General features: G+C 48.4%; 1 protein-coding gene across 2 annotated transcripts; it reads right to left on the bottom strand.

Annotated features, from left to right (window-relative positions):
* On the bottom strand, positions 1-23,164 carry USP39 (ubiquitin specific peptidase 39). 2 transcript variants are annotated; one of them, XM_073324792.1, is made up of 13 exons: positions 22,868-23,160; positions 22,346-22,415; positions 21,222-21,316; positions 19,762-19,898; positions 16,580-16,732; positions 15,516-15,741; positions 14,300-14,377; positions 13,187-13,254; positions 7,275-7,463; positions 6,847-6,989; positions 5,464-5,599; positions 4,749-4,835; positions 442-576 (listed from the first exon to the last, which is right to left on the bottom strand). In XM_073324792.1, the coding sequence occupies exons 1-13, from the start codon at positions 23,085-23,087 to the stop codon at positions 529-531; spliced, it is 1,650 nt and encodes a 549-aa protein (XP_073180893.1). In that variant the 5' UTR covers positions 23,088-23,160; the 3' UTR covers positions 442-528. The 2 variants fall into 2 exon arrangements, with proteins under 2 accessions (XP_073180892.1, XP_073180893.1); XM_073324791.1 differs by lacking the exons at positions 4,749-4,835; positions 5,464-5,599 and having other exon boundaries at positions 1-576; positions 22,868-23,164.
* Positions 23,165-23,913: the final 749 nt, after the last annotated feature.

The raw sequence follows: 23,913 nt of genomic DNA, 5'->3' as shown, positions 1-23,913 counted from the left end.
TAAAAAACAGGCCTGAACTCCTTTAATGCACATGAGGAAGCAGGACTGGCAAGTAGAAGAGAGGCCGTTCCTGCTCCAGGCCTCGCTAGTCACTGTGCCCGGGGCACGGTCTGCTCCAGCCACCAGCCAGCGGCAGTGCAGCTGGAATGGGGACGTCAGTGAGACATGAAATGAGGGGAACAGCCTGGGTTCCCTGAAGAGTTTTCCAGACAGACGGCTGCCTGCGATAGCCGAGATCAGCTTCCTCTGCCACGGGCAACACAGGCCAGTGTTTGCTAGGGCCTGTGTGCAGCCAGAGAGCAGCTGAGCAGCAAAAGGGCACTGGGTGATGCAAGACTCCATCCCACTGTGCCCTCAGAGGCTGGTGGAGAAGCTGATCGGGCTGAGTCCTGCTGGCACGTACTGTGGATTGTGCTAGGCCAGGGATGAGAAGCACCATCCAGCTGCGGGTGGCAGGCAGCATCCCAGTCTCTCCCCCGAAACCCGGGAGAGGATGGTGGAAAACAACTGTGGCACTCCGCTCTCCTCTCACGCCCCCTGCTGGTTGGTCTCATCCTCATCCCGCCTCTTCCAGATCTGCAAAGAGAAAAGAAACCCATCACTTTGGGGTTCATTTCCTGCCCTCAGCAGAGCTCAGGAAGGCAGCATGGCCGAGTGGAAAAGGCACAAGGCGGCAGTCAGGAAAGCCAGGCTCTGCTACTGACCAACGCTGACTCCGAGTGACCTTGGGCAAGGCACTTGTGCCTCAGTTTCCCCTTCTGTAAAATGGGGATACTCCCTCACTAACCCCCCTGCAGTTCTTATCTGGCCCCCGTCACCACAGTATCCAAGCACTTCACAATCTAGAGGGTACATATCCTCTCACCGTCACAAGGCCAGGCAGTGCCCCTCTGCAGATGGGGAACTGAGAACATCAAATAACTTGCCCAGGGATTTCCCCCTTCAATACATTCACCCCCTTAGGGAAGGGAGAGCTCCATATCCTAGTAGAGAGGATAGGAAGGGAGTTGGTAGAGCACAGACAGGAGCTAGTGAGGAACAGTCACACATTAATGAGTCCCATTTAAACACAACCAGCTGAGTATTGACAAAATGAACAAGTGCTTCTATACAAATGCTAGACGTCTAAATTCTAAGATGGGTGAACTGGAGTGCCAGGCCTGAATGAGGGTATCGCTATAACAGGCATCGTGGAAAAAGGATGGAATGAGAACAATCAACGGGAAGTGGTAAAAGCAGGGTTCAGAATATATAGGAATGACAGAGTAGGTCACGCTAGTGGGGGGATGGCACTGCATAGAGGCATATAAAGTAAACATCTGAAATGAATCAAGCTGTGCCATACAATCTCTAGGGACAGAAATTCCACGCTTAAACAATGCGCGTATAACAGTTGGGACATACTACCAACCACCTGACCAGGATGGTGGTGATGACTGGGAAACGTTCAGGGGGATTAGAGAGGCTACAAAAGCAGAAAACGCAATAATGGGGGATTTCAACTATCCCCGTATTGACTGGGTCCATGTCACCTCAGGACAGGATGCAGAGATAAAGTTTCCAAACACCATAAACGACTGCTTTTTGGAGCAGCTAATCCTGGAACCCACAAGGGGAGAGGTAATGCTTGATTTAGTCTTAAATTGAGCACAGAATCTGGTCCAAGAGGTGAATCTAGCTGAACACACGATAATAGAGACCATAAATTTAACTTCCTTGTAAGGGGAAAAATGCCAATGAAACCCATCACAGTAGTATTTAACTTCAAAAGGGGAACCACACAAAAATGAGGAAGCTAGTTAAACAGAAATGAAAAGGAACAGTCACAAGGGTGAAATGCCTGTGAGCTGCATGGAGACTATTTAAAACACCATAATAGAGGGCCAAACTAAATGTATACCCTCAAATAAAATAAATGGTAAGAGGACCAAAATAATGCCACCAGGGCTAAATAGCAGAGTAAAAGGATGCAGGCAAAAAGGGTACTTTAAAAATTGAAAGTTAAATCCTACTAAGCAAAATGCAAAGGAGCATAAACTCTGGAAAGTCAAGTGTAAAAGTATAATAAGGCAGGCCAAGAAAAAATTTGAAGAGCAACTAGCTAAGGAGACACAAACAGCAAAAATGTTTGAAGTACATCAAAAGCAGAGAGCCTGCCTAAGAGTCAGTGGGGCCACTGGACAATCGAGGTGCTAGAGGAACACTCAAGGAAGACATGGCCACTGCGGAGAAGCTAAATGAATGCTTTACATGGGTCTTCACTGCAGAGAATATGCAGCGAGATCCCAACATGAGCCATTCTTTTTAGGTGACAAATCTGAGGAACTGTCCAAGAGGTGTCAGTAGAGGAGGTTTTTGACCAAATTGAGAACAATAAAAAAAAAAAACACCGAGACCAGATGGTATCACCCCAGAGTTCTGAAGGAACTCAAATGTGAAACTGCAGAACTACTAACTGTGGTCTGTGACCTATCGCTTAAATCAGCCTCTGGACCAGATGCCTGGAGGTTAGCTCCTGTGACACCTATTTTTAAGAAAACGTTCCAGAGGCGATCCTGGCAATTACAGCCCAGTAAGCCTGACCTCAGTACCAGGCAAATTGGCTGAAACGATAGTAAACAGAATATCTCTTGAGTCTGATCAAACACAGTATGTTGGGGGAAGAGTCAACATGACTTTTATAAAGGGAAATCATGCCTCACCAATCTGTTAGAATTCTTTGAGGGAGTCAACAAGCATGTGGACAAGGGTGTATATCTGTACTTTCAAAAAGCCTTTGACAAGGTCCTTCACCAAAGGCTCTTAAGAAAAGTAAGTAGTCGTGGGATAAGCGGGAAGGTTCTCTCATGGGTCACTAACTGGTTAAAAGACAGAAAACAATGGTCAGTTTTCACGATGGAGCGAGGTAAATTGCAGGGTTCCCCAAGTATACGTACTGGGACCTGTGCTGTTCAACATATTCATAAATTATCTGGAAAAGGGGGTGAACAGTGAGATGGCAAAATTTGCAGAATTACTCAAGACAGTTAAGACCAAGGGTGACTGCAAAGAGCTATAAAAAAAATCTCACAAAACTGCGTGACCGGGCAACAAAATGGCAGATGAAATTCAATGTTGATAAATGCAAAGTAATGCACCTTGGAAAACATAATCCCAACTATATGTAAAAAACTGCAGGGTCTAAATTAGCTGTTACCACTCAAGAAAGATCTTGGCGTCATCATGGACAGTTTTGTGAAAACATCTGCTCAATGTGCAGCAGCAGTCAAAAAAATTAAGAGCCTGTTAGGATCCATTAGGAAAGGCATAGATAAGAAGAGAGAAAATATTACAATGTCACTATATTCAGCCACGGTGTGTCCACACCTTGAATACTGCGTGCAGTTCTGGTTGCTTCATCTCAAAAATGGTACACTGGCATTAGAAAACACACAGGGAAGGGCAACAAAAACGATGAGGGGTGTGGAACAGCTTCCATACGAGGAGAGACTAAAAAGACTGGGACTGTTCAGCTTAGAAGAGGCGACTAAGGGGGCAATGCGATAGAGGTCTATAAATCATGATGGGTGTGGAGAGAGTGACTAGGGGAGTGTTATTTACTCCTCCTCCTAACACAAGAACCAGGGGTCACCCTAAGGGGGCAGCAGGTTTAAAACAAAGAATGGAAGTACTTCCTCACACAACGCACAGTCATCCTGTGGAATTTGTTACCAGGGGATGTTGTGAAGGCCAAAAGAAATATAACTGGGTTCAAAAGAGAATTAGATCAGTTCCTGGGTGATAGGTCCATCAACAGCTATTAGCCAAGATGGTCAGGGACGCAACTTCCTAAGCCTTTTACTGCCAGAAGCTGGGACTGGATGATGGGAATGGATCATTCAATAATTGCCCTTTTCTATTCATTCCCTCTGAAGCACCTGGCACTGGCCACTGTCAGAAGACAGGACACTAGGCTAGATGGACCATGGGTCTGACCCAGTCTGGCCATTCTTGTGAGTTTGTGATAGAGCCAGGAATTGAACTTGGCTCTCCTTAGCCCCAGGCTAGTGACCTGACCACTGGGCAATCCAGCCACCCTTTGGGCTGTACAGATGAGAAGCGCTAAGTATTACTTTGAGTTCCACTTGCTAAATTCAGGCCGCCACTCCCTGCCTCAGGACACACAAGGCTGCTGTAGGCCCCTCTGTGTGCAGGGACTCAAATGCTGCCTGCCTGAGAAGTTTATCACCCCCACACCTTTGTTCTACCACATCATTTATCCCATTAAGTCATTACTGACTTGCTGACCAGAGCCCATGGGCTGCCGCCGCATCCCAGAGTGCAACAGCACTGTCCATATCACGGGCATGCTGCATGAGAGGCACAGGAACATGACCACCAGCACAGGTGTGACAACAACGCCTCCCCCATGTCCCACCATTGCACCACGGGGTCAGCACTTACCATAGGCACTGAATGACTCATCACACACACAGCCCTCCTTCCCACACAGGGACCACCACTTCCTTCCCCGAGGGCCTCAGCCTGCGCACCATGCTAGAGCAGCTGCGGCAAAGCAAGTTTGCTTTAAATAGCTCTGCAAAAGCAACTCACATCTGCTGTGCTGTGCAGAGACCTGGGACAGCAGGAAAGCCAGCAGAGCTCACCTGGTCAGGTCACCAGGGATTTGTATATTCCCTCAGATGTAGAACGAGTCACCCCATGCAGTGGAATAGACAGCCCGGCGCTGAAGGGAACAGTGCACTTACCTGGATATAGGCCTCTGAGAGCGTTATCATCTGGGGCAGGATATCGGTCACCTGTAAGTCTTGCAGCTCATACCACTTGCCCGTGCCCTGCCAAAAGCCATTGCAAAAGGGGTGAGGAGAGTTGTGACAGCAGGTCTTACCATGGCGCTAGTTCTGACACACCAGGCTCCAGCATGGTGCCAGAGATCCACTCTGCCCAGCCTCTTGCTTTGAGCCTCGCCATAGCAACAGAGCAAAGCATGCACTAGGAAGTTCATCCCCAGCTCCCCGAGCAATCATCCAGATTGGCACCAAGCAACGAGCACAGAAGCCCGGGGCAGGCAAACTGCTTTCCCAGCACATCGCAGCAAGATGCGTCTGGACTGGGGGAGCAGGTTATGGCCAGCTGCTACCTGAGGTCAGTTGTGGGGCTATTCAGGGAGCAGAGTTGCTGGGGCAAGCCCTAAGTGCTGCCCTCAGCTGCTGTGCAGGCTGGAGAACGAACTGGGGAGAGCTCCTCAGCTCCCGGGTACAACAGCTGCGAGAGATCAGCCTTAGGCAGCGAGTTAGTGTCAGCCATCCTCTGCGTGGGCTAAATCCCCCAGAGACTGGAGCAGTCACACCCCAAGGGAACACTGCAAGCCACTGGGCTAGCAGGGACGAGGGGAGCTGTGCATGCTACTCCAGCCCCCACAGTGTCCAGCAGACACTGAACCCCACCCCTTCGGTCACGCACGTGATGCAGCACGTGAATTCTGTAGGAGCCCTCGGTGGGTTTCCCATCATGCACGATGTTGGCGATAAGGTCATAGGTGGTGTTCTTGTGCACGGCCTGCACCTCCTCAGACAGGTACTCCCGGAGATCCACGTTCCTGCGGCAGGAGGAACAGCAGCATTGTGAGTGCAAGGGGCAAGCTGCACTAGGCCCTGAAAAGGCAGGGAGTTCCAGTGTGCCCCTGTACATTGCATGCTGATGCCCCGGGGGCCAGCTCCTTAGCTACCTGAGATTGCAGTCACCAAGCTGTCAGCCCCACATTCATGTAAATCAGAACAAAGCACCCAGCTTTCCTCATGGAGTCACTTATCGCCGAGCTGTCTCTTCTGTTGCCATGCAAGGCTGGATCACCAGCACACAGCAGACAGCCCAGCACTGCACTAGAACAAGGAGGGAGGATATGCTCTGGCCAAGACCAGTCTGCACAGTTCAGTTGGAAGCTGCACAGATCATTTTTAATACTCAAAGCAAAAGAGAAAGACGACTTTTCTGGCCACCAGAAAAGGGCAGTAGCCAAACGTCACGTTCCCCGTTAGTCATAACTGGATGTGTTGTGCCACCCCTGCCCTAGCACCCATTCAAACAGGGAGTTCCACTCCGGAGGCTGTATAAAGGTCAGCTCCACATGGACGCACAACACGCCGGCCTACAAGCTCCAGGTGCAGAACAGCCGACTGCACGTGGCTCTGCAGCCAAGAAGGGTCCAAACAAGACCTCACAAGGCTGAGCTCCATTGGTGTCTGTATCTACAGTCCCCCCCCAGACAGTGCTGAGGTCATCCTCAACAGACCCCTAGGAGGCAGGGAAGGATCACCCATTTTACAGAAGAGGAAACTGAGGCACAGCAAAGGAAGGGATTTGCCCAGGGTCACACAGGGAGTTTGTGGCAGAACCGGGAACTGATCTCAGGTCTCCAGAGTCCAAGTCCTGTGCTTACCCACAAGCCACTCCTTCCATCACAACTCAGTGCTTGGTATCAGCACGCCTGCATGGCCTGTACAGAGTGAGTGTTTGCTAAACAGGGCTGTTTGCCAGGGTCGAGTGTCCATGTAAGTAATATGTTTCTAGCCAAACAGGCCTAGCTGCTAACCAACGCCTGGAGGGAATCCTTAGAGGATCAGGGAGCACCCAACCAATATATCCCACAAGGGTGTAATCTGCACCAGCTCCTGGCAGCGCCATTCAGGCGCCAACGCCCATCTGCTGCCACCTGGAGACGGGCTGCATTGGGGCTCATCCCCTGCAGACGAACTCTGTTCTCAGAGCGAGTGCCGCAGCTCCCAGAGCCAGGGGTTTTCTATAGAAAGCACAGACGGAGCTGCAGCCCCCCGAGCTGGTACTTACGTGATGGGGAAGTTGACGATAGTGGGGTTCTTCTCCACAAAGAAGTTGTTCTTGGTGAACCTCTTGATGCAGAAGATGAGGTAGGGAGGCAGCTTGGTCAGCTGGAAACGCTTGAGGAAATTCTCCTTGTAGGTTTTATACTCCTGGAGCAAGAACAGAGACACACAACCCTCAGCAACCAGAGACCCACACATGGCCAGGGCAGAGGTACCACACGGATAGGAGAGCACACCAGCCCTCACTCCACGCTACCAGCACCAACAATGCTGCCTTAGATCTGCCAGGCGCCTTAGCACATTTGTTGCTGCCCCCCAAACACAAGCTGCACTGCAGAGCAGAAGCGTCTAATAGGGACAGGCAGCAGGGAAGTGTGCCTCTAGACGCAGGAGGGCAGCAGTGCAGGAGAGTCAGGGAAGGGGCGGAGTTACCTTCTCAGTGATGCCGTTGAACTTGGCCAGGATGTTGAAGAGCGGCACCTGGGGGATGATCAGCTGCTCCTTCTCGTCCTTGTACAGCGGAGCAGTGGGGAGGTCGAGGGTCAGGTACATGAAGGTGGATTCCACCATTGTCTCCTGGTACTCGTCATTTTGCAGCAGCTGCTCCTTCTCCTCTGCTGGCTGAGGGGAGGCAGGGACACAACCACCTGGGTTAGCACAGCAAAGCACTGTGGGACAGACAGACCTAACCCATACATTTTGGGAGATGGTGAGACATTGGTGAGGCCTCATCTGGAGTAGTGTGTCCAGTTTTGGGCCCCACACAACAAGAAGGATGTGGAAACATTGGAAAGAGTCCAGCGGAGGGCAACAAAAATGATTAGGGGACTGGAACACATGACTTATGAGGCGAGGCTGAGGGAACTGGGATTGTTTAGTCTGCGGAAAAGAAGAATGAGGGGGGATTTGATAGTTGCTTTCAACTACCTGAAAGAGGGTTCCAAAGAAGATGGATCTAGACTGTTCTCAGTGGTAGCTGATGACAGAACAAGGAGTAATGATCTCAAGTTGCAGTGGGGGAGGTTTAGGTTGGATGTTAGGAAAAACTTTTTCACTAGGAGGGTGGTGAAGCACTGGAATGGGTTACCTAGGGAGGTGGTGGAATCTCCTTCCTTAGATATCTGTAAGGTCAGGCTTGACAAAGCCCTGGCTGGGATGATTAGTTGGGGACTGGTCCTGCTTTGAGCAGGGGGTTGGACTAGATGACCTCCTGAGGTCCCTTCCAATCCTGATATTCTATGATTCTGTGGAGCCCAGAGTTAATACAGTGTGCACTACCTACAGCTAGCCATAGTGCAAGTTCCCTCTAAGGATCCACTGCCATCCCAGCCCCAACCTGCATCGCCTTCCATTCCAATCTTCAGCAGCCATGCATCCGATGAAGTGAGCTGTAGCTCACGAAAGCTTATGCTCAAATAAATTGGTTAGTCTCTAAGATGCCACAAGTCCTCCTTTTCTTTTTGCGAATACAGACTAACACGGCTGTTACTCTGAAACCTATCATTAAGAAAAGACTATCCCTGCTACGTTATATGAGGACATCAGCCCTGATCCTGCAAGGAAACCCACAGGGCTTTGCCTGCATGACTTTCCGGTAGGATGAGGGCCTTGGTGAGGGGGAGCTTTGGAACTGAACCAATTTCACTAGAATAACTCCAGCTTTGACCCCTAGCTCTGCAGCAGGTGCAGGACTGGGACATCTTTGCACCACCAGCCCCAGCACAAAACCAGGTCTGCTACACAGCATCAAGTGTTCATCTCATATCAGCCAGCTCCATTTGTGAACTGTTTTTCTACAGCGTTTGCAGCTATTGCTATTTCCCCAGCGTAAGGAAACCTATGATCTGAAACAGACACCAGAAATCGCACCACAGAGTTAATCTACACATGCACCAAACCAAGACCAGCTGCCATAGACGGCTCATGGTCTCTTCTAATTGAATAGGAAATTCAAGTGACGTGTCTCAGAAGGGCCTACCCCCCTCCCACTCCAGCAGTCCTGCAGTGACTCCTGCAGGCTGCACAGCTTGCTCTGAAGCAAAGATCTGTAGCAGCAGCTTTTAGTTTTGGCTTGTGGCCCAATGTTTCCCCTGAGAAGTTGGCCTGTTATACAATCAGACTCCATGGTAGTTTTTTCAGGGGATTGCAGGGGTCAGAACTGTGAATGGAACCTCACGGTTTGTAGCACTGAAGAGATAAAAACTGCATCTCTCTTGTCTATTTAGACCATAAGCTTTTAAGGAGCAGGGATTGTCTTACTATGTGTCTGTGAAGTGCCCAGCACAATGGGGGCCTGATCTCAGCTGGGGGCCTCTGAAAGCCACTGCAATACAAATAAATAATAATGTCGCTCCATTCCAAATAGAACATACCATATCTGTAATGTAAAAGTTTCCAGCACCGCTGAGGAATGAAAGTGCCTCCTGTACCCTTGAATGGACAATACTGTATGTGAGGCTAGTCTAGGACAGATGCATTAAGTTTTGGCACCATCTAGTGGCAATACTGTGTAGTGTCCCCCAAATGGACATGGAAAGTCCACAAGAAGATGAAAAAGAAAGCAAAACTTAATAGCTGAGCAAATCATTCCCAGAGGGCTCACCATCTGTTACCCTCTGGCCCCTACACAAAACTCCAAATATGTTGACCAACTCTATAGAAGGACTTCAGAAAAACTGGGGAACTCTCTCTGGCACCTTACGTATTCCAGAAGGGGCTACCTCAAACCAGGAATCACCACACACTCCCACATACTGGAAGGGGGGGGAAAAAAATCTGGAACCTACTTAGAGGTTATGCAAGAAACCCAAAACAACAATCAAAACCCACAAGGACAGCCATCCAAAACAGAAAGCAGAACCAACCACAACTCCACAAGCCACAGAACACCATCTCTGGGAGAAACCATAGAACCAAGACCCAAGTGGACACAACGCGACACCCCCATCATCATCAATTTTATCAAGACTACCCCCCAACTCTCCAAGGGACTGAACTTGTGCCCCCCAACGGAACCAGACACCATACTAACATGTGGAGAGCTAAAAGAATTCTTTCGCCAACTCCATCTCAAAGAATTCTTCCACACCACCAACCCCCACAATTACTAGGTCCCCACTGACAGTCACACACAAAAATAACCATCTGACTGGACACCCCAGAACAGATGAAACCACACACTTGATCATTACATTGATTGCTTCAGGAAGTTCACTGTGAAATCCTTAAACATCACATCCACCACTGACTATCACTCGACCAGCTATACAGTCTCTGAAACCCAGCCTCCAGATAGTGATCAGACCAACAGACAAAGGGAATGCCATCACAGTCCTCCACCATGACAATTATGTTAATGAGGACAAGCAACTCTCCACCACCACCTGCTATAAAGAACTCAAAGAAGACCCCACGCCACAGTTCAGTCAGGAATTGAAGGATACTATCAAATCCTTCCCCAAACAACTCCAAGAGAAACTCTTCAATCTCATCCCCCTTGAACCCTCCCGAGGGACCTTCTACCTGCTTCCCAAGATACACACAAGCAAGGGAACCCAGGCAAATCCATCGTATCTGGCCACAGCACTCTGACTGAAGGGATATCAGGACTCATAGAAACCATCCTCAAACCACTCAACATGCAAAGGGCCAGCTTCCTCCTGGACACAACCAACTTCTTCTAGGAACTCTGCAACAGTAACCACTTCCAAGGTGGTAAGAGTGGCATTCTGAGGGATGTCATCTCCTTATACACCACCACTGCTCCCAATGACAGCATCACGGCCCACCTCCAGTATCTACAATGGACAACAACTCATCCCTTTCACCCTCACCCATAACAACTTTACATCAGCAACAATTTGTCCAAAGACCATGGGAACAGCCATGGGTACTAGGACAGCTCCTGAGCATGCCAGCCTCTTCAAGGACCACGTTGAGGAAGAATTTCTGAACAAATGCACCATGAAACCAGCGATATTCCTGAGATACATCTCTGATATTTTCATCCTCTGGACAGACCATCTGAACCCCCTCAAATTTCCACACAACTACAACCACCACTACCCATCCATTAAACTCACTCTGGAAAGCTTCCAGCATCAACTTCAACAATGTAGCCTCACACACAACTACATACAAGATCACCACACTTACTTTCACAGACCTCTCTTCTGGCCTTCGTACAACCCCCCAATCTTGCCAAGGTCATCAACAGAAACAAACTCCCCACAGACCAGGCCCCATTAACCAAAGCAGCACCAGACCCTGCTAGAACAGATGCAAAACTTGCAGACATATCTCCACTGCTATGATGATCAATACTCCCCACAACACACCACTCAAGATCCATGGGTCCTACACATGCCTGTCACAACATGTGGAGTACCTCAGCCAGTGCACTAAATGCCCAACAACTGCGTGAGTGAAACCATTGCGCTCTCCAGTGAACTCACACAGAAAAGTGATAAAAGACAAAAACACTATCACTCATGAGCAAACACTTTTCACAAAGCGATCACTCCCTATCTGACCTCTCAGTCCGAATCCTCAAAGGAAACCTGCACAGCACCTGCAAACGACGAGTGGGGGAGCCTACATTCATAACTTTGCTAAATACTAAAAATCATGGACTTGATAAAGACACTGGATTTCTGGCTAATTACAACAATCGATAACCCTCTAATCCCCCTTTTTTGTCTTATGACTGCAGGTTTTATGACTGCACATTTCACCTTGAATGGTCTCTTACCACACTCATTACTCCTTATGCTAAACAACCGGTTCCACCTTGTATTTAGCTGTGACACAGAGTACCTTTCCCAGCCCTGAAGAGCTCTGTGTAAGCTTGAAAGGTTGTCTCTTTCACTCACAGAAGTTGGTCCAATAGAAGATAAGACCTCACCCACCCTGCCTCTCTAGTGTCTCTAAGCAACTTCAGATCATCTATGCTCCCATCCCAGTAGAACTGGGTACAAGGAAAGGGTCGCAGACTAGACAGGTCCGCCCTGATCCTGTATTACGACAGTCTTGGATAGCAAACCTTCATTGCTGGACATCTCTTTCATTGGCTCTGCAATGGGCAATGCAGACACAAGGATAACAGGGTTGGGGGAGGTGATCTGCTTTCTCTGTAGCTCCTCTAAGTGCCTCTGCAACCTCCACTAGAATTTCCTATAGCATGCATGGCTAGAAAGGGTTAAACATCCTGCAAAATAAATAACCGTCAAAAGACATGTGGGGAGAGAATGTTTGTGTTTCTGTGTATTTACATATGTATGAGTAGGGTTGACAATGTAACCAACAGTCCCTATCTCTGCTGTATTCTGATAATTCAGAGATGGAAAGAACATCCTAGCATTTAAATGAACTGTAAACACGGGATATCTCTGTATTCATCTCTCTTTGAAATGTATAGCAAATAATCTGTGAATGGTGGAGGAAAAAGCAAATGGCCTTATGTTAATTCTATAGTTAAGTACCGGTGATGGACCTCCTTCAAAGTCATGCTAATTACCTTTTGAACTCCAACTTGTCAAAAGACATGAAATTATATAAAAGATCCTTGGGTCCTGATTCTGTCATCTCAGATCTGCTTAGGTTTCATTAGGGAAGGTTGAGTCGCAAGACTGAGGTCCCAGTTATGCTGGTACCCCCTGAATATGATATTTGGACATTGGACTATAACCTATGAATTATTTCTGAAAGAACTCTTTGCAACTACAAAGCTCACCATCTCTGCTATGAATCTGCACCTCAGTGAATTGAACTCATGTCTGTATGTATATTGATCTTTTAACCATTCTCTCTTGTTTTTTAATAAATTTTAGTTTAGTTAATAAGAATTGGCTATAGTGTGTATTTGGGTAAGATCTGAAACATTTAATAACCCGGGAGGTAATGCATCCAATCCTTTGGGATTGGTAGAACCTTTTCTTTTATATGATGAAATAAGATTTACAGAAATTTTCATCATATTTTATGTAGGTGCCTGGATGGAGGCCTGAGGCTGGACCACATTAAGGGAACTGTGTTGTTTGGACTTCAAGTAACAAGTAAGGTAATAAGGCAGCTGTTTTATGCTGGCTTCCAATACTTAGATTCATGAATATCCACCAGCTTTATGGGGATTGTCTGCCCCATTCTTTGCAGTTCACCTTAATTGAGTGACAATAGCTGGCTCCCAGTCACAAGCAGTAACACCCAGGAACTGTACAGCAACAGGCCTGCTGGGGAGTGCATGTGTGGCACGCCCCCCAATGCAACCATGGGATCCGCTGCTCCTGGACCTTCCTTGTGTGAAGGATGGGCACAAACCCAGAGAGGTCAGGACCAAGTTAACTCACCAGGTCAGGGTGTGGAAGCTTTTTGGTAAAGATCCGCATGGAGCCTTGGAACACGTCGGTCACAATGGCTGTGAAAACACACACACAGAGCAAAAAACCGTTACAAGTGATCAAGTAGAGCTCTGAAGAGAAGGCTCTGGTCTGAAAGCCAGTTCTGATGCATCCCAGTTGCTGGGGCAGTGCAAATTCCCAAGACAGAAAGCTCCTGAGACCAACATGCAGAAACAGCACGTTCAGAGGAACGTGTGAAATGTACAAGAGCTGCACAGGAAACAGATTGCTGGACGTGGTTTTCTTGTCATGGGTTTCTTGCCTTGACTGTTACACTGCACTGAACGATTAGAGAAGAGAATGCTGAGGGAACGTGTGGCTAACAGACAGGTGCCAGGGAGTGAGCCGCTGGCTGCACTGCTGAAATCACCAAGATTACTTTAGGACTCTGAAGTAAAGAAGCCAGTATCTTCAGTTGGAATCTGTATGGGGAAGAGATGGTTTAACCAGGGTTAAGAGCTCAGCAGCTCCATCTGAAGTGGGAGGAATCCTAACTTGGAGAGATGAGACAAAAGGGCCAAGCTGAGGAAGTCTTTGCTCTGGTAGGAGTTTTGTGTGGGCTGGTGCAGGGGATTGGGGGGTGGAGGGAGGGTTGAATACAAAGTCTGAGGAAAGAGGATGTGCTAGAAATCCCACTTAGTTACCACAGATGAGATTTTTATTATCTGGATTTAGTTACTTCAAAGTGGTCATCTTATTTTTGAAAGCCTGGTTCGTTTCGGACTCTTTACAATTGTAAATATTCCAACTAACTTGTGAATACATGCCAATATCTCTTCTCCTTTTACACTGTGGCTGCTGTTTGAAACAAGCATTAGGAGCGCACAGGAAACTCACCTGCTTCTGAAACAAACCAAGTATCTTAGGATGGAATCTGGGGGGGAGGCCTTAGCTGAGAGATTTATTTTTGGTTTTTCTTTTTTAACAAGCAAAGTAAAATTGTTAACTTCGTGGACACCTATTCTCCAGAGAATCCACATCAGCACATGCTAGGCCAAACATGATTTAACATCCGGTTAAAGAAGCAGCAGTTGCAGAAACACCATCATTTCCCCAACTTACTCTTTTTCTTCTTCTTTGTCCCACCAAGAGCAGAGTGCAAGGCATTTAGAAACCAGGAGAGGAAGTCAACGCCATCACCTGAAGACAGGAAGACACTGAGGAAAATGAGTCAGGGCAACAAAGCAATAGAGAAAACCAACACTGAAGGAGTTTACACAGAGTCAGTGAGTTAAACTCCTTTCCCCGTATCCTGACGGGTTTCAGAGTAACAGCCGTGTTAGTCTGTATTTGCAAAAAGAAAAGGAGGACTTGTGGCACCTTAGAGACTAACCAATTTATTTGAGCATAAGCTTTCGTGAGCTACAGCTCACTTATGCTCAAATAAATTGGTTAGTCTCTAAGGTGCCACAAGTCCTCCTTTTCTTTCCCCGTATCCTGTTATCTGGCACCTCATGACGGCAATCACACTGAAAAGTGTTTAATGCTCTGCCAGTTCAACCTCATACTGCTGCTCCATAAGGAACCTGGCATGCCACAGCCACGGCCCATCATGCTGGTCTGTATTAGCTCACTGTTTCCTCATGCTTCCCTGTCTGTCTGTCCCCACCTGCTGTCTCCTGTCCCAAACTTATCTGTAAGGCCTTTGTGGGCAGGGACCACCTTTTTGTCCTATGTTTGTACAGCACTTCAGACGAAGGAGGACTGGTCCATGACTTAGGTGCTACTGCAGTACACATATATATCTTGGCACAGTTGGGGCTGGGAGGGTCACAGAGCTGGCTGCTCTCAGCATTCAGATAGCACAGAATGTCCATTTCATACTCAGGAGAGAATCACATTAGAATCCAAGTGGAGGAAATCCAAAGAGAAAAATCAAGATGTGATTTGAAGTCCATTGCTTCACAGACCTTGAGGGCTAGGAACGAATGCTTTATACAAGGCAGGAAGAGCAGATTGCAAGTGGTAAAAAGCATTCATTTTCAGCCCTGCAGTTTTGCAAGAATTCGGGTCTCTCATCCATCGCAGGTCCGTTGATCTAGCATTGTTCTGATCCTGGCCCAGGGACAAACACATATCACCCAGGACCTCAGACTAGCATGAGTGTGAGCTCTGCTTTACCCTCTGCAGTGTCACACTGCAGATAATGCATGAAATCCCCTTCCCAGTGCAACCCACCCTCCCAGTGTGCAAACCACTGCTCCAGGCAACCATGTTTTAGGGCTCTGCTGCGTGGCTGAAGGAAAAGAGTGTGCTAAAGATCTCCCCTTGGTCTCACCTTGCTTGGTAATCTGGAAGGTCTTCTTACTGCACAGGACCACGGCCTGCAGCATTTCATGGGGAGAGACGTGAGCCTTGAAATTTCGGGGGTTCCACAGCTTCCTCATCAACTCTCCAAACCTCTGGACGAGCAGGAACATGATGCCCCCTGGTGGGCGCTTGATGTTCTTGTAGTTCTCCTCCTCCAGGAAGGAGTTCCGCAGCGGTGGGACGTTAGACAGGGCCTGGGCACACACATTCAAAGGTCAGTGGCAAAGCGATCACTCAGCCCAGCACGCCCACTGACAGAAGGGCCAGAGCTCTCCAGACCTCTAGCCTGATTTGATTCCAAGCAAATGAAGACTGATTAAGTACAAGCCGATCAACTGATTGTGCTTCCTGTAGAAACATGCTTCAGGTGAAGGATTCCCTTGTACTCCCACAGGACATGAGGATAAGGGGCAGAGAAAATCTGCAGAGATTCAAATTCTCATGCAAGATAATTTAATATTTTGGCTCTATATAAAGAGATCTAGATCAATGGTAACTTTGGAGAACATATATAGAGAATATCTTTTTTGCCATATTTTGTTGTAGGAATAATTTATTATTTCAGTACTTATGATACAGTTAAATTAAAAGGGAAGAAAAGCCCCGCAATTGTTCTCAAAAGCATGGCCCCATGCCAGCAGACACATTTGTACAATGCTCTCCCACTCAGACACTGATGTGGCCCACGTTAAGTTAGCTTTGCACGTGGGAATTCCCCAGCAATTAACTAAACAAAGGTTTTAAATCTAAGAGACCCAGTTTTTGGCCAACCTAGAGAAAGAGTCCAACTGGCTTACAATGGAGCAAGCTGCAGACACTCCTTTTGACCACAGAGGCACAGGCCAAAGAGAGTACAAATCTCAGCATGCAATCAGGAGTCCATCTTGAGCCAAGAAAAGCGGACACATCATTCCACTCATCCCGAGGGAGGGTGGGTGTGAAATGTAGAACCTCTGGGGCGGGGGGGAATGCACATAGTTTGCCCACTCTTTATGCTTCTCCCCACAGATTGCAGGACGACAGCTATTGTACCTGGAGTACTGCATTGGCATAGTCATTGGCCTTGATGTTGTTCAGCCCCACAATGCCAGGCAGGTAAGTGGTGCCATCATATGCCCGCGAAAGTTTGGCTTGTTTGTCCAAATTGGCAATTTGCTGCTTGGTGAAAGTGGGCTTCAACACATACTGAAAAAGAAAGGGAGCAAGCCAGTCATCTTTAGAATTAAGAGCTTCTTTACATCAGCTCCTGGGATCTGACTTCCAGCACCATGTTCCATATTTATTACTGGGTGATATTTCCAGGACAGGTTTATTCCAACTAATTTATCACTTGAAAGGGGCACCCAATTCTAAGTGATCAGAATTAAGATTTTGAAAAAATAAGGTTTTAACAAAATGTAAGACCAACATGAGTTTCCTCCTGTCTTTTAAATTTCACTGGAAACAGTTTTAAATAATATACATGCCCAAAAGCATTTACAGCACAAACATTAGGGCAGCAGTGTCTAAAGGGAAACTGATGATAAATGGAAGTGGAACAGATTCCATTAATTTGCTCTGGCCAAGCAAGGAAAATGCAAAAAGGGAAATAAACAGAGTGAGAAAATCTGTATTTTTAAAATTCAGTGTGAAGAATGCAAAGTCCTCCCTGTAACTGAAGTAAAGACATCTGTAAGCTCAAAGTGCCCCTAGAACATCACCAGTACCCTGGCATGAAAAGACACATACCCAACACTGAAAGGCCTAGGGACTCATGGGGCAGATCACACTGGACAATTAGGATGGTCAGCATCTTCAGACATGAAAGGTTAAATACCTAATGACTATAGTTATACCAATGTAAGCCACCTTGCATTGACCTATTTATGTAAGTGTCTACATTCAGATTCGTCTCCCAGCAATGTAATCGCAGTAATGTTACAGCGATGCAGTAAAACCACCTCCTCGAATGGTGTTGAGCCATGGTCAACCTACAGAGGCTGAAACAGTACAAGTGTTCACATTGTGCAATCTAGGTCAACCCCTACAGTCCTCCAGCAGCTATCCTGCAACACCTGACAAGTGACAGCTCTAGTCACAATTGTGAACTTCACTGCCCAGGAGTCTAGAATCATAGAATATCAGGGTTGGAAGGGACCTCAGGAGGTCATCTAGTCCAACCCCCTGCTCAAAGCAGGACCAATCCCCAAATAAATCATCCCACCCAGGGTTTTGTCAAGCCTGATCTTAAAAACCTCTAAGGAAGGAGATTCCACCACCTCCCTAGGTAACCCATTCCAGTGCTTCACCACCCACCCAGTGAAAAAGTTTTTTCTAACATCCAACCTAAACCTCCCCCACTGCAACTTGAGACCATTACTCCTCGTTCTGCAATCTGGTACCACTGAGAACAGTGTAGATCCATCCTCTTTGGAACCCCCTTTCAGATAGTTGAAAGCAGCTATCAAATCCCTCCTCATTCTTTTCTTCTGCAGACTAAATAATCCCAGTTCCCTCAGCCTCTCCCCATAAGTCATGTGCTCCAGCCCCCTAATCGTTTTTGTTGCCCTCCACTGGACTCTTTCCAATGTTTCCACATCCTTCTTGTCGCTTGGGGCCCAAAACTGGACACACTACTTCAGATGAGGCCTCACCAATGCCAAATAGAGGGGAATGATCACGTCCCTCAATCTGCTGCCAATGCCCCTACTTATGCAGCCCAAAATGCCATTAGCCTTCTTGGCAACAAGGGCACACTGTTGACTCATATCCAGCTTCTCGTCCACTGTAACCCCTAGGTCTTTTTCTGAAGAACTGTTGCCCAGCCACTTGGTCCCTAGTCTGTAGCAGTGCATTGGATTCTTCCATCCTAAGAACAGGACTCTGCACTTGTCCTTGTTGAACCTCATCAGATTTCTTTTCGCCCAATCCTCTAATTTGTCTAGGTCCCTCTGTATCCTATCCCTACCCTCCAGCAGATCTACCACTCCTCCCAGTTTAGTGTCATCTGCAAACTTGCTGAGGGTGCAATCCACACCATCCTCCAGATCATTAATGAAGATACTGAACAAAACCGGCCCCAGGACCGACCCTTGGAGCACACCGCTTGATACCGGCTGCCAATTGGACATGGAGCCATTGATCACTACCCGACGATCTAGCCAGCTTTCTATCCACCTTATAGTCCATTCATCCAGCCCATACTTCTTTAACATGCTGGTTAGAATACTGTGGGAGACCGTGTCAAAAGCTTTGCTAAGGTCAAGATGTATCACATCCACCGCTTTCCCCGTATCGACAGAGCCAGTTATCTCGTCATAGAAGGCAAGCAGTTTGGTCAGGAAACCGGGAGCCACACCCCAATTAAAACACCCCACCTATTTTCAAAATGCTTTTCCCCGACTGTCTGGCTTGGCGAGCACACCTCGCAGTTCCCCCTTGTTGTGTGCAGCTGTCCGACTGACCAAACTGGCTACACACTCTAGACACACTCCTTCCTGGAGCAGGCAGGAGGTATTGAATCTCCTGGGCCTGTGGGGCAAAGAGGCTGTGCAGAGACAGCTCCAGACCAGCCGCAGAAACATGGACATCTACAAAAAATTGCGGAGGAGGTGAAGGGGTTTGACAGGGATCAACAGCAGTGCTGCGTGAAAGCGAAGGACCAGGGCTAGGTTAAGCTACAGACGGGGACCAAGGCACAGAGAGATTCAATGACTGACCAAGTTATACACGGAGTCTGAGGCAGGAATTGAACCTGAGTCTCTGGATAATGCCTTAGCCACTGCCCCATCCTTCCTCTTCCGATAATGCTTCATTCATAACAGCTCTGCCCCTAATTCCCACAATATCCTGCTGATGCCTTTGGCAGACTGCTCCTTTCTACTGCAAAAATTCCTGGGCCTGGGGACACATGTATCCAGCCCGCACTCTGCATACAGCATCACAAGCAACCATCTAATTCAGGCCCTTCTACCCCAAACACACAGTGAGTTACAGGAGCAATTCCACCAGCTCTTCTGGTCTGACCAAGTCTATCCTGTCCCCATGGAAATCAATGGGCAGGTGCATATCTGGACCACACAGTACAACAGGCAGCGTGCCCATGCAGGTACAAACTGAACTGTATACTCGAAGAGCACATTCTTATGCCCTCCAATGTGAGAGGAGGGAGTCACCTTCCTCCCTTCCCCTCTGCCTGTGCACTACTGACAGCAAAACTCCAGAAGGCAACGTACAGTGATGTCCTCCAGCGAGGAGTCAATGATCTCATAGTTGTCTGGCAGACAGTAGAACTTGAGCGTGTGGAGGTTCAGAAAGACGTGATGGCTGAACTGTACGCTGTGAATGTAAGCATGAGACTTCAACCCACGGCCTGTGGAAGGGACAAAAAAGGCAGGTCAGGAACATGGAGCGCAGCAAGAGAAGCCAAAGGGACAGCACGGACTAGATGTCCAATGGCTTAAACTTCACTGCAAAGGCAACTGATGAGCTGGACAAACAGAATTTCCAGGGTTTGCTCTCTATACCTTGAGCGGTATTTGGTTTTGTCCTTCACTGGCGTATGTTCAGGAAACTATGTGAACTATTAAGAGAAAAATGTTGCCTTCTGCAAGTGCTGAGCAGCAGCATGGACTGCAGCAATTGTTTTAATGATATCTCCACTACAGAGGTGCAGCATGCTGCATTGCTACCGACACCTCACCTCAGTTCATTCCCTCCCTAGAGAGAGGTTGGCTGTGCGCTAGAGGAAGATTGCTCAGCCCTCTGGAAACAGGAACAAGTGGAGGAAATCACAGACTCTCAAAGAGAAGAGTGAACTCTGGGAAAGCAATACGTAGCCTTCCTCAAGCAGAGAGGTGACAGAGGATGGTGGGGAAATGGTTGTATCGTATCATGGGTGCACATGGTGCTTTACAGATCAAGTAAAACAAGTTTACAATCCAAAAAGAGAATCCCAGAGACCTCCACACCCCACCCTCATTGTTAATTTTATTCAGGGGGAATACATTAGAATCCTCCGGTTTTAGACACTTTTGCTGAACATCTAACCCACCTGAGGCCTATTCCCAGGTGTAACTGCAATTTTTGGGGGGGTATTTTGAAGGAAAATAAATGTTGAAACAGCTACACATGCTCAGGAGGTAAATTTCCATAAAGGCAGAGTGGGATTTAGCTACAAAAACCCTGGGATCCAGTCAGAGGATTCCTGCCAATGTTAAAATGGGAGCCTTGTTGCAACACTGACAATTAGTTTCCCCACATTCAGTTACTTACCACACTATTTTCTTATAAACAGCACATGGCTTCAGTAAAATGAAATAAGCCACTGGCCATGTTGATTTCAAGGGGACTTTGCAAAGAAGGAACCATAGAACAGCACCTAAACACGTGTTTAGACGAGCAATAAATCCATGCAGAACTGACCTCCAGCCACTCACATGTACTATATCCCCTGCACAAGCCACAGCAATGGTTAAGAACAGGATCTGCCCACGTTCTGACAGTGATTTGAAGGTAAAATAGCTTTAGAATTTCAGGGCCCACAGGAAAAGGCAAAAGACAATTCCCACTTAAGACAAATGGAATGTCCTTCTCTTTAAGTGAACCCCGAAGTGTTCAAATAGCCGGGGTAACACCCCCATTCAGTGCTTCTGTTTGCTGCAGAGGCAGGTATACAGTACAGCAGTGAACTCACCCTGGAAGTATTTCCCACACACCAGGCAAGCATAGACGTTTATATGCGAGAGTGAGATGGAGCACAGCTTCTCAAAGTCAAAGTCCAGAACACTCCTGAAACAGCAGGTTAATAGCAAGTTAGCAGAGCTACCCTGAAACAGTCAGACAAATATTGCCTACCCAATGGTCCCCTCCAATCCTACATTCTCATGAATCTGACAGAACTCAAGAGAACCATGCGCAATAGAAAAATTATCACGTGTGACCCACACTACAGTACTGGAAGGCTGCTTGGTACCATGCTGCACGTGACAGTACCTCAAATATGAGAGAGCCCCTTCCTCCTGGTTCTGGGCTCTCAGAGGAACTAAGATCTCATATCATTTTAAAAATCAGAACTGCATCTCAATCCTGACATGCATCATCCCTTGCTATTCCAGTCCTGCTCCTCCTGATGGCATTATTAAACCTTTGCGGATGCAGCTCACTCCTGCCCTATAGCAACAGCTACTATTCCAATCTTGAGCAGATACTGCTATTCCAGAAACAGTTGTGGTTCTTTGTAGGCACTAGATAGGGCCTAATACACTCACAGACATTTATGTATCTAGTACTAACAAAGAGCTAGGCCAGTGGGTACGTAGAGGTCTTCCAGGGGGTGCATCAACTCATTTCGATATTTTTCTAGTTTTACAACAGGCTACATAAAAAGCACTAGCGAAGTCAGTACAAACTAAAATTTCAAACTGTATTTTCCACTGAATGCATCCAATGAAGTGAGCTATAGCTCACGAAAGCTTATGCTCAAATAAATTGGTTAGTCTCTAAGGTGCCACAAGTCCTCCTTTTCTTTTTTCAAACAGACAATGACTTGTTTGTAAAGTAAATACAATATTTATATTACAATTGATTTAAACATGAGAAAGTCAGCAATTTTTCAGAATTAGTGTGCTGTGACACTTCTGTATTTTTATGCCTGATTTGGTAAGCAAGTAGTTTTTAAGTGAGGTGAAGTTGGAATATGCAAGACGAATCAGACTGCTGAAAGGGGTACAGGAGTCTGGAAAAGCTGGGAACCACTGTACTAGGCCAGTGCTCTGCCATGCCCTGTGTTACAAGTGTTTGCTTTGTCTCTATACTGACCTGTTAATAGTGTCCAGGTATGGGCAGTGTCTGCTGCGCCGGTCCTCGGGGTCAAATCGGCCGTACCTCACTGGAACGAAGACCCACACAAATGGATTAGAAACAACTCAAGCATCACTCCCAGGTCTAAGGAAATTAACCGTTTTCCTGAAGCGGTACCTGCCGCTGAAGGGCAAGAGAGAAACCCCAAAACCACCCAGCATTTCCTCAGGCGACAGTAGCCCGTGCAGGCTGCTGGGAGCATGACACCAGCACGCCATACTCCGCAAGGGCTGCCTACCCGAGAGCACCACTTACACTGACTAAAGAGCTGAGAAACGACCTCTTCCCCCTCGTTCCCCACTTGGGTGAAAGCGCCCCCCACCCGCAGTGCTCGGCGCTTCGCACCTGGGGAGGGCAAAGCCAGGTTAGCATCACCAGCCCCGCCCCCAGCCCAGGGGCCGCCCCCGGCCCCGCCCCCAGCCCCGCCCCCACCCCAGGGGCCGCCCCGCCCCCAGCCCCGCCCCAAGGCCCCGCCGCCACCTGCCGGCGCCGGCTCCGGCTCCGGCTCCTCCTCGGCCTCGCGCTCCCGCTTGGCCCGGGGCGGCCCGTCCTCGGGCTCGCGCTTCACCCGGACCCGCTCGGGCTCCGCCTCGCGCTTCCCTCGGGAGGAGCCGCGCGACGCCGCCGGCTCCCGCCTCGCCCGGCCCGAGCTCCGCGGGGGCGCCCGGGCCTCCCGCTCCCGCTTCACCCGGCCGGACATCCCGCGCCGCGTCCAAGCGCTGCTGCGCACGCGCGCCCACCGGCGCCTTTGCCCTCCCCCACCCGCATGTGCGGCAACAGACGCATGCGCACAGCCGTCCAAAGGGAGGCGCGAGGATCAGTTTGGCGCCTGCGCACTCTTACAGCGAGAGGCCGCCCGTCCTTTCGCGCAGGCGCATTGGTTTCTGTCCGGTCCGTGTTTGTGGGGTGGGCCGACCGCCGCTCTCCTCGGAGTTACCATTTAAAGAGACAGTGTCTCCTTTATGCAGCGATTATTGGCAATGGCACCCTGGGGCTGTGCGGCCTCGCTCTGTCCCGCAGGTGTCTGCGCTGCTGCCCCTTGCCTCCGCTCCTGTCGGGCTTCCCCTGCCCCTAGCCCCTGTGTCTGATCTCTCCGCCCCTGGCATGTCTCCCAAAGCCCCAGCTCCTGGAGTCCAGTGACGGGGTGAAAATCTGGGCTCTCAGGGGAAGCACGTCGGTTTCTAGACCTTGTGGGTGGGGAGAAAAGCCAGAAAACATGAATCCCGAGGCCTGACAAGCCACAAGGCCACGGAGACCAACCGCAGCAGTTACTGGTTTTAGAATCTCCTGATTGTTAAGCCAAGCTCATCATTTATGAAGGCCTGAAATTGCCAACACAGCAATAGGCATGGCAGCCCTGTCGGCCCCAGGAGATTAGAAAGAATATCTTTTATTGGACCAACTTCTGTGACAGAGACAAGCTTTCGAGCTACACTGAGCTCTTCTGCAGGGCTGGGAAAGGCACTTCCAGCGTCACAGCTAAATACAGGGTGGAACCGATTCTTTAGCACCTTGTATTTAGCTGT

This window comes from Lepidochelys kempii, chromosome 26 (assembly GCF_965140265.1).
Source record: "Lepidochelys kempii isolate rLepKem1 chromosome 26, rLepKem1.hap2, whole genome shotgun sequence".
Classification (NCBI taxonomy): Eukaryota; Metazoa; Chordata; order Testudines; family Cheloniidae; genus Lepidochelys; species Lepidochelys kempii.
This window is presented reverse-complemented; position numbering and strand designations above follow the sequence as displayed.

Excerpts from the sequence above, each read along its gene's own strand:
- USP39 (XM_073324791.1), bottom strand. The coding sequence starts at position 23,087 with ATGTCCGGCCGGGTGAAGCGGGAGCGGGAGGCCCGGGCGCCCCCGCGG. Across the intron at positions 22,416-22,867 it reads GCCGGAGCCGGCGCCGGCAG|TGAGGTACGGCCGATTTGAC; the intron begins GTGGCGGCGGGG and ends TCTTCGTTCCAG. Across the intron at positions 7,464-13,186 it reads AGCTTCCACACCCTGACCTG|CCAGCAGAGGAGAAGGAGCA; the intron begins GTGAGTTAACTT and ends GCCTCCCCTCAG.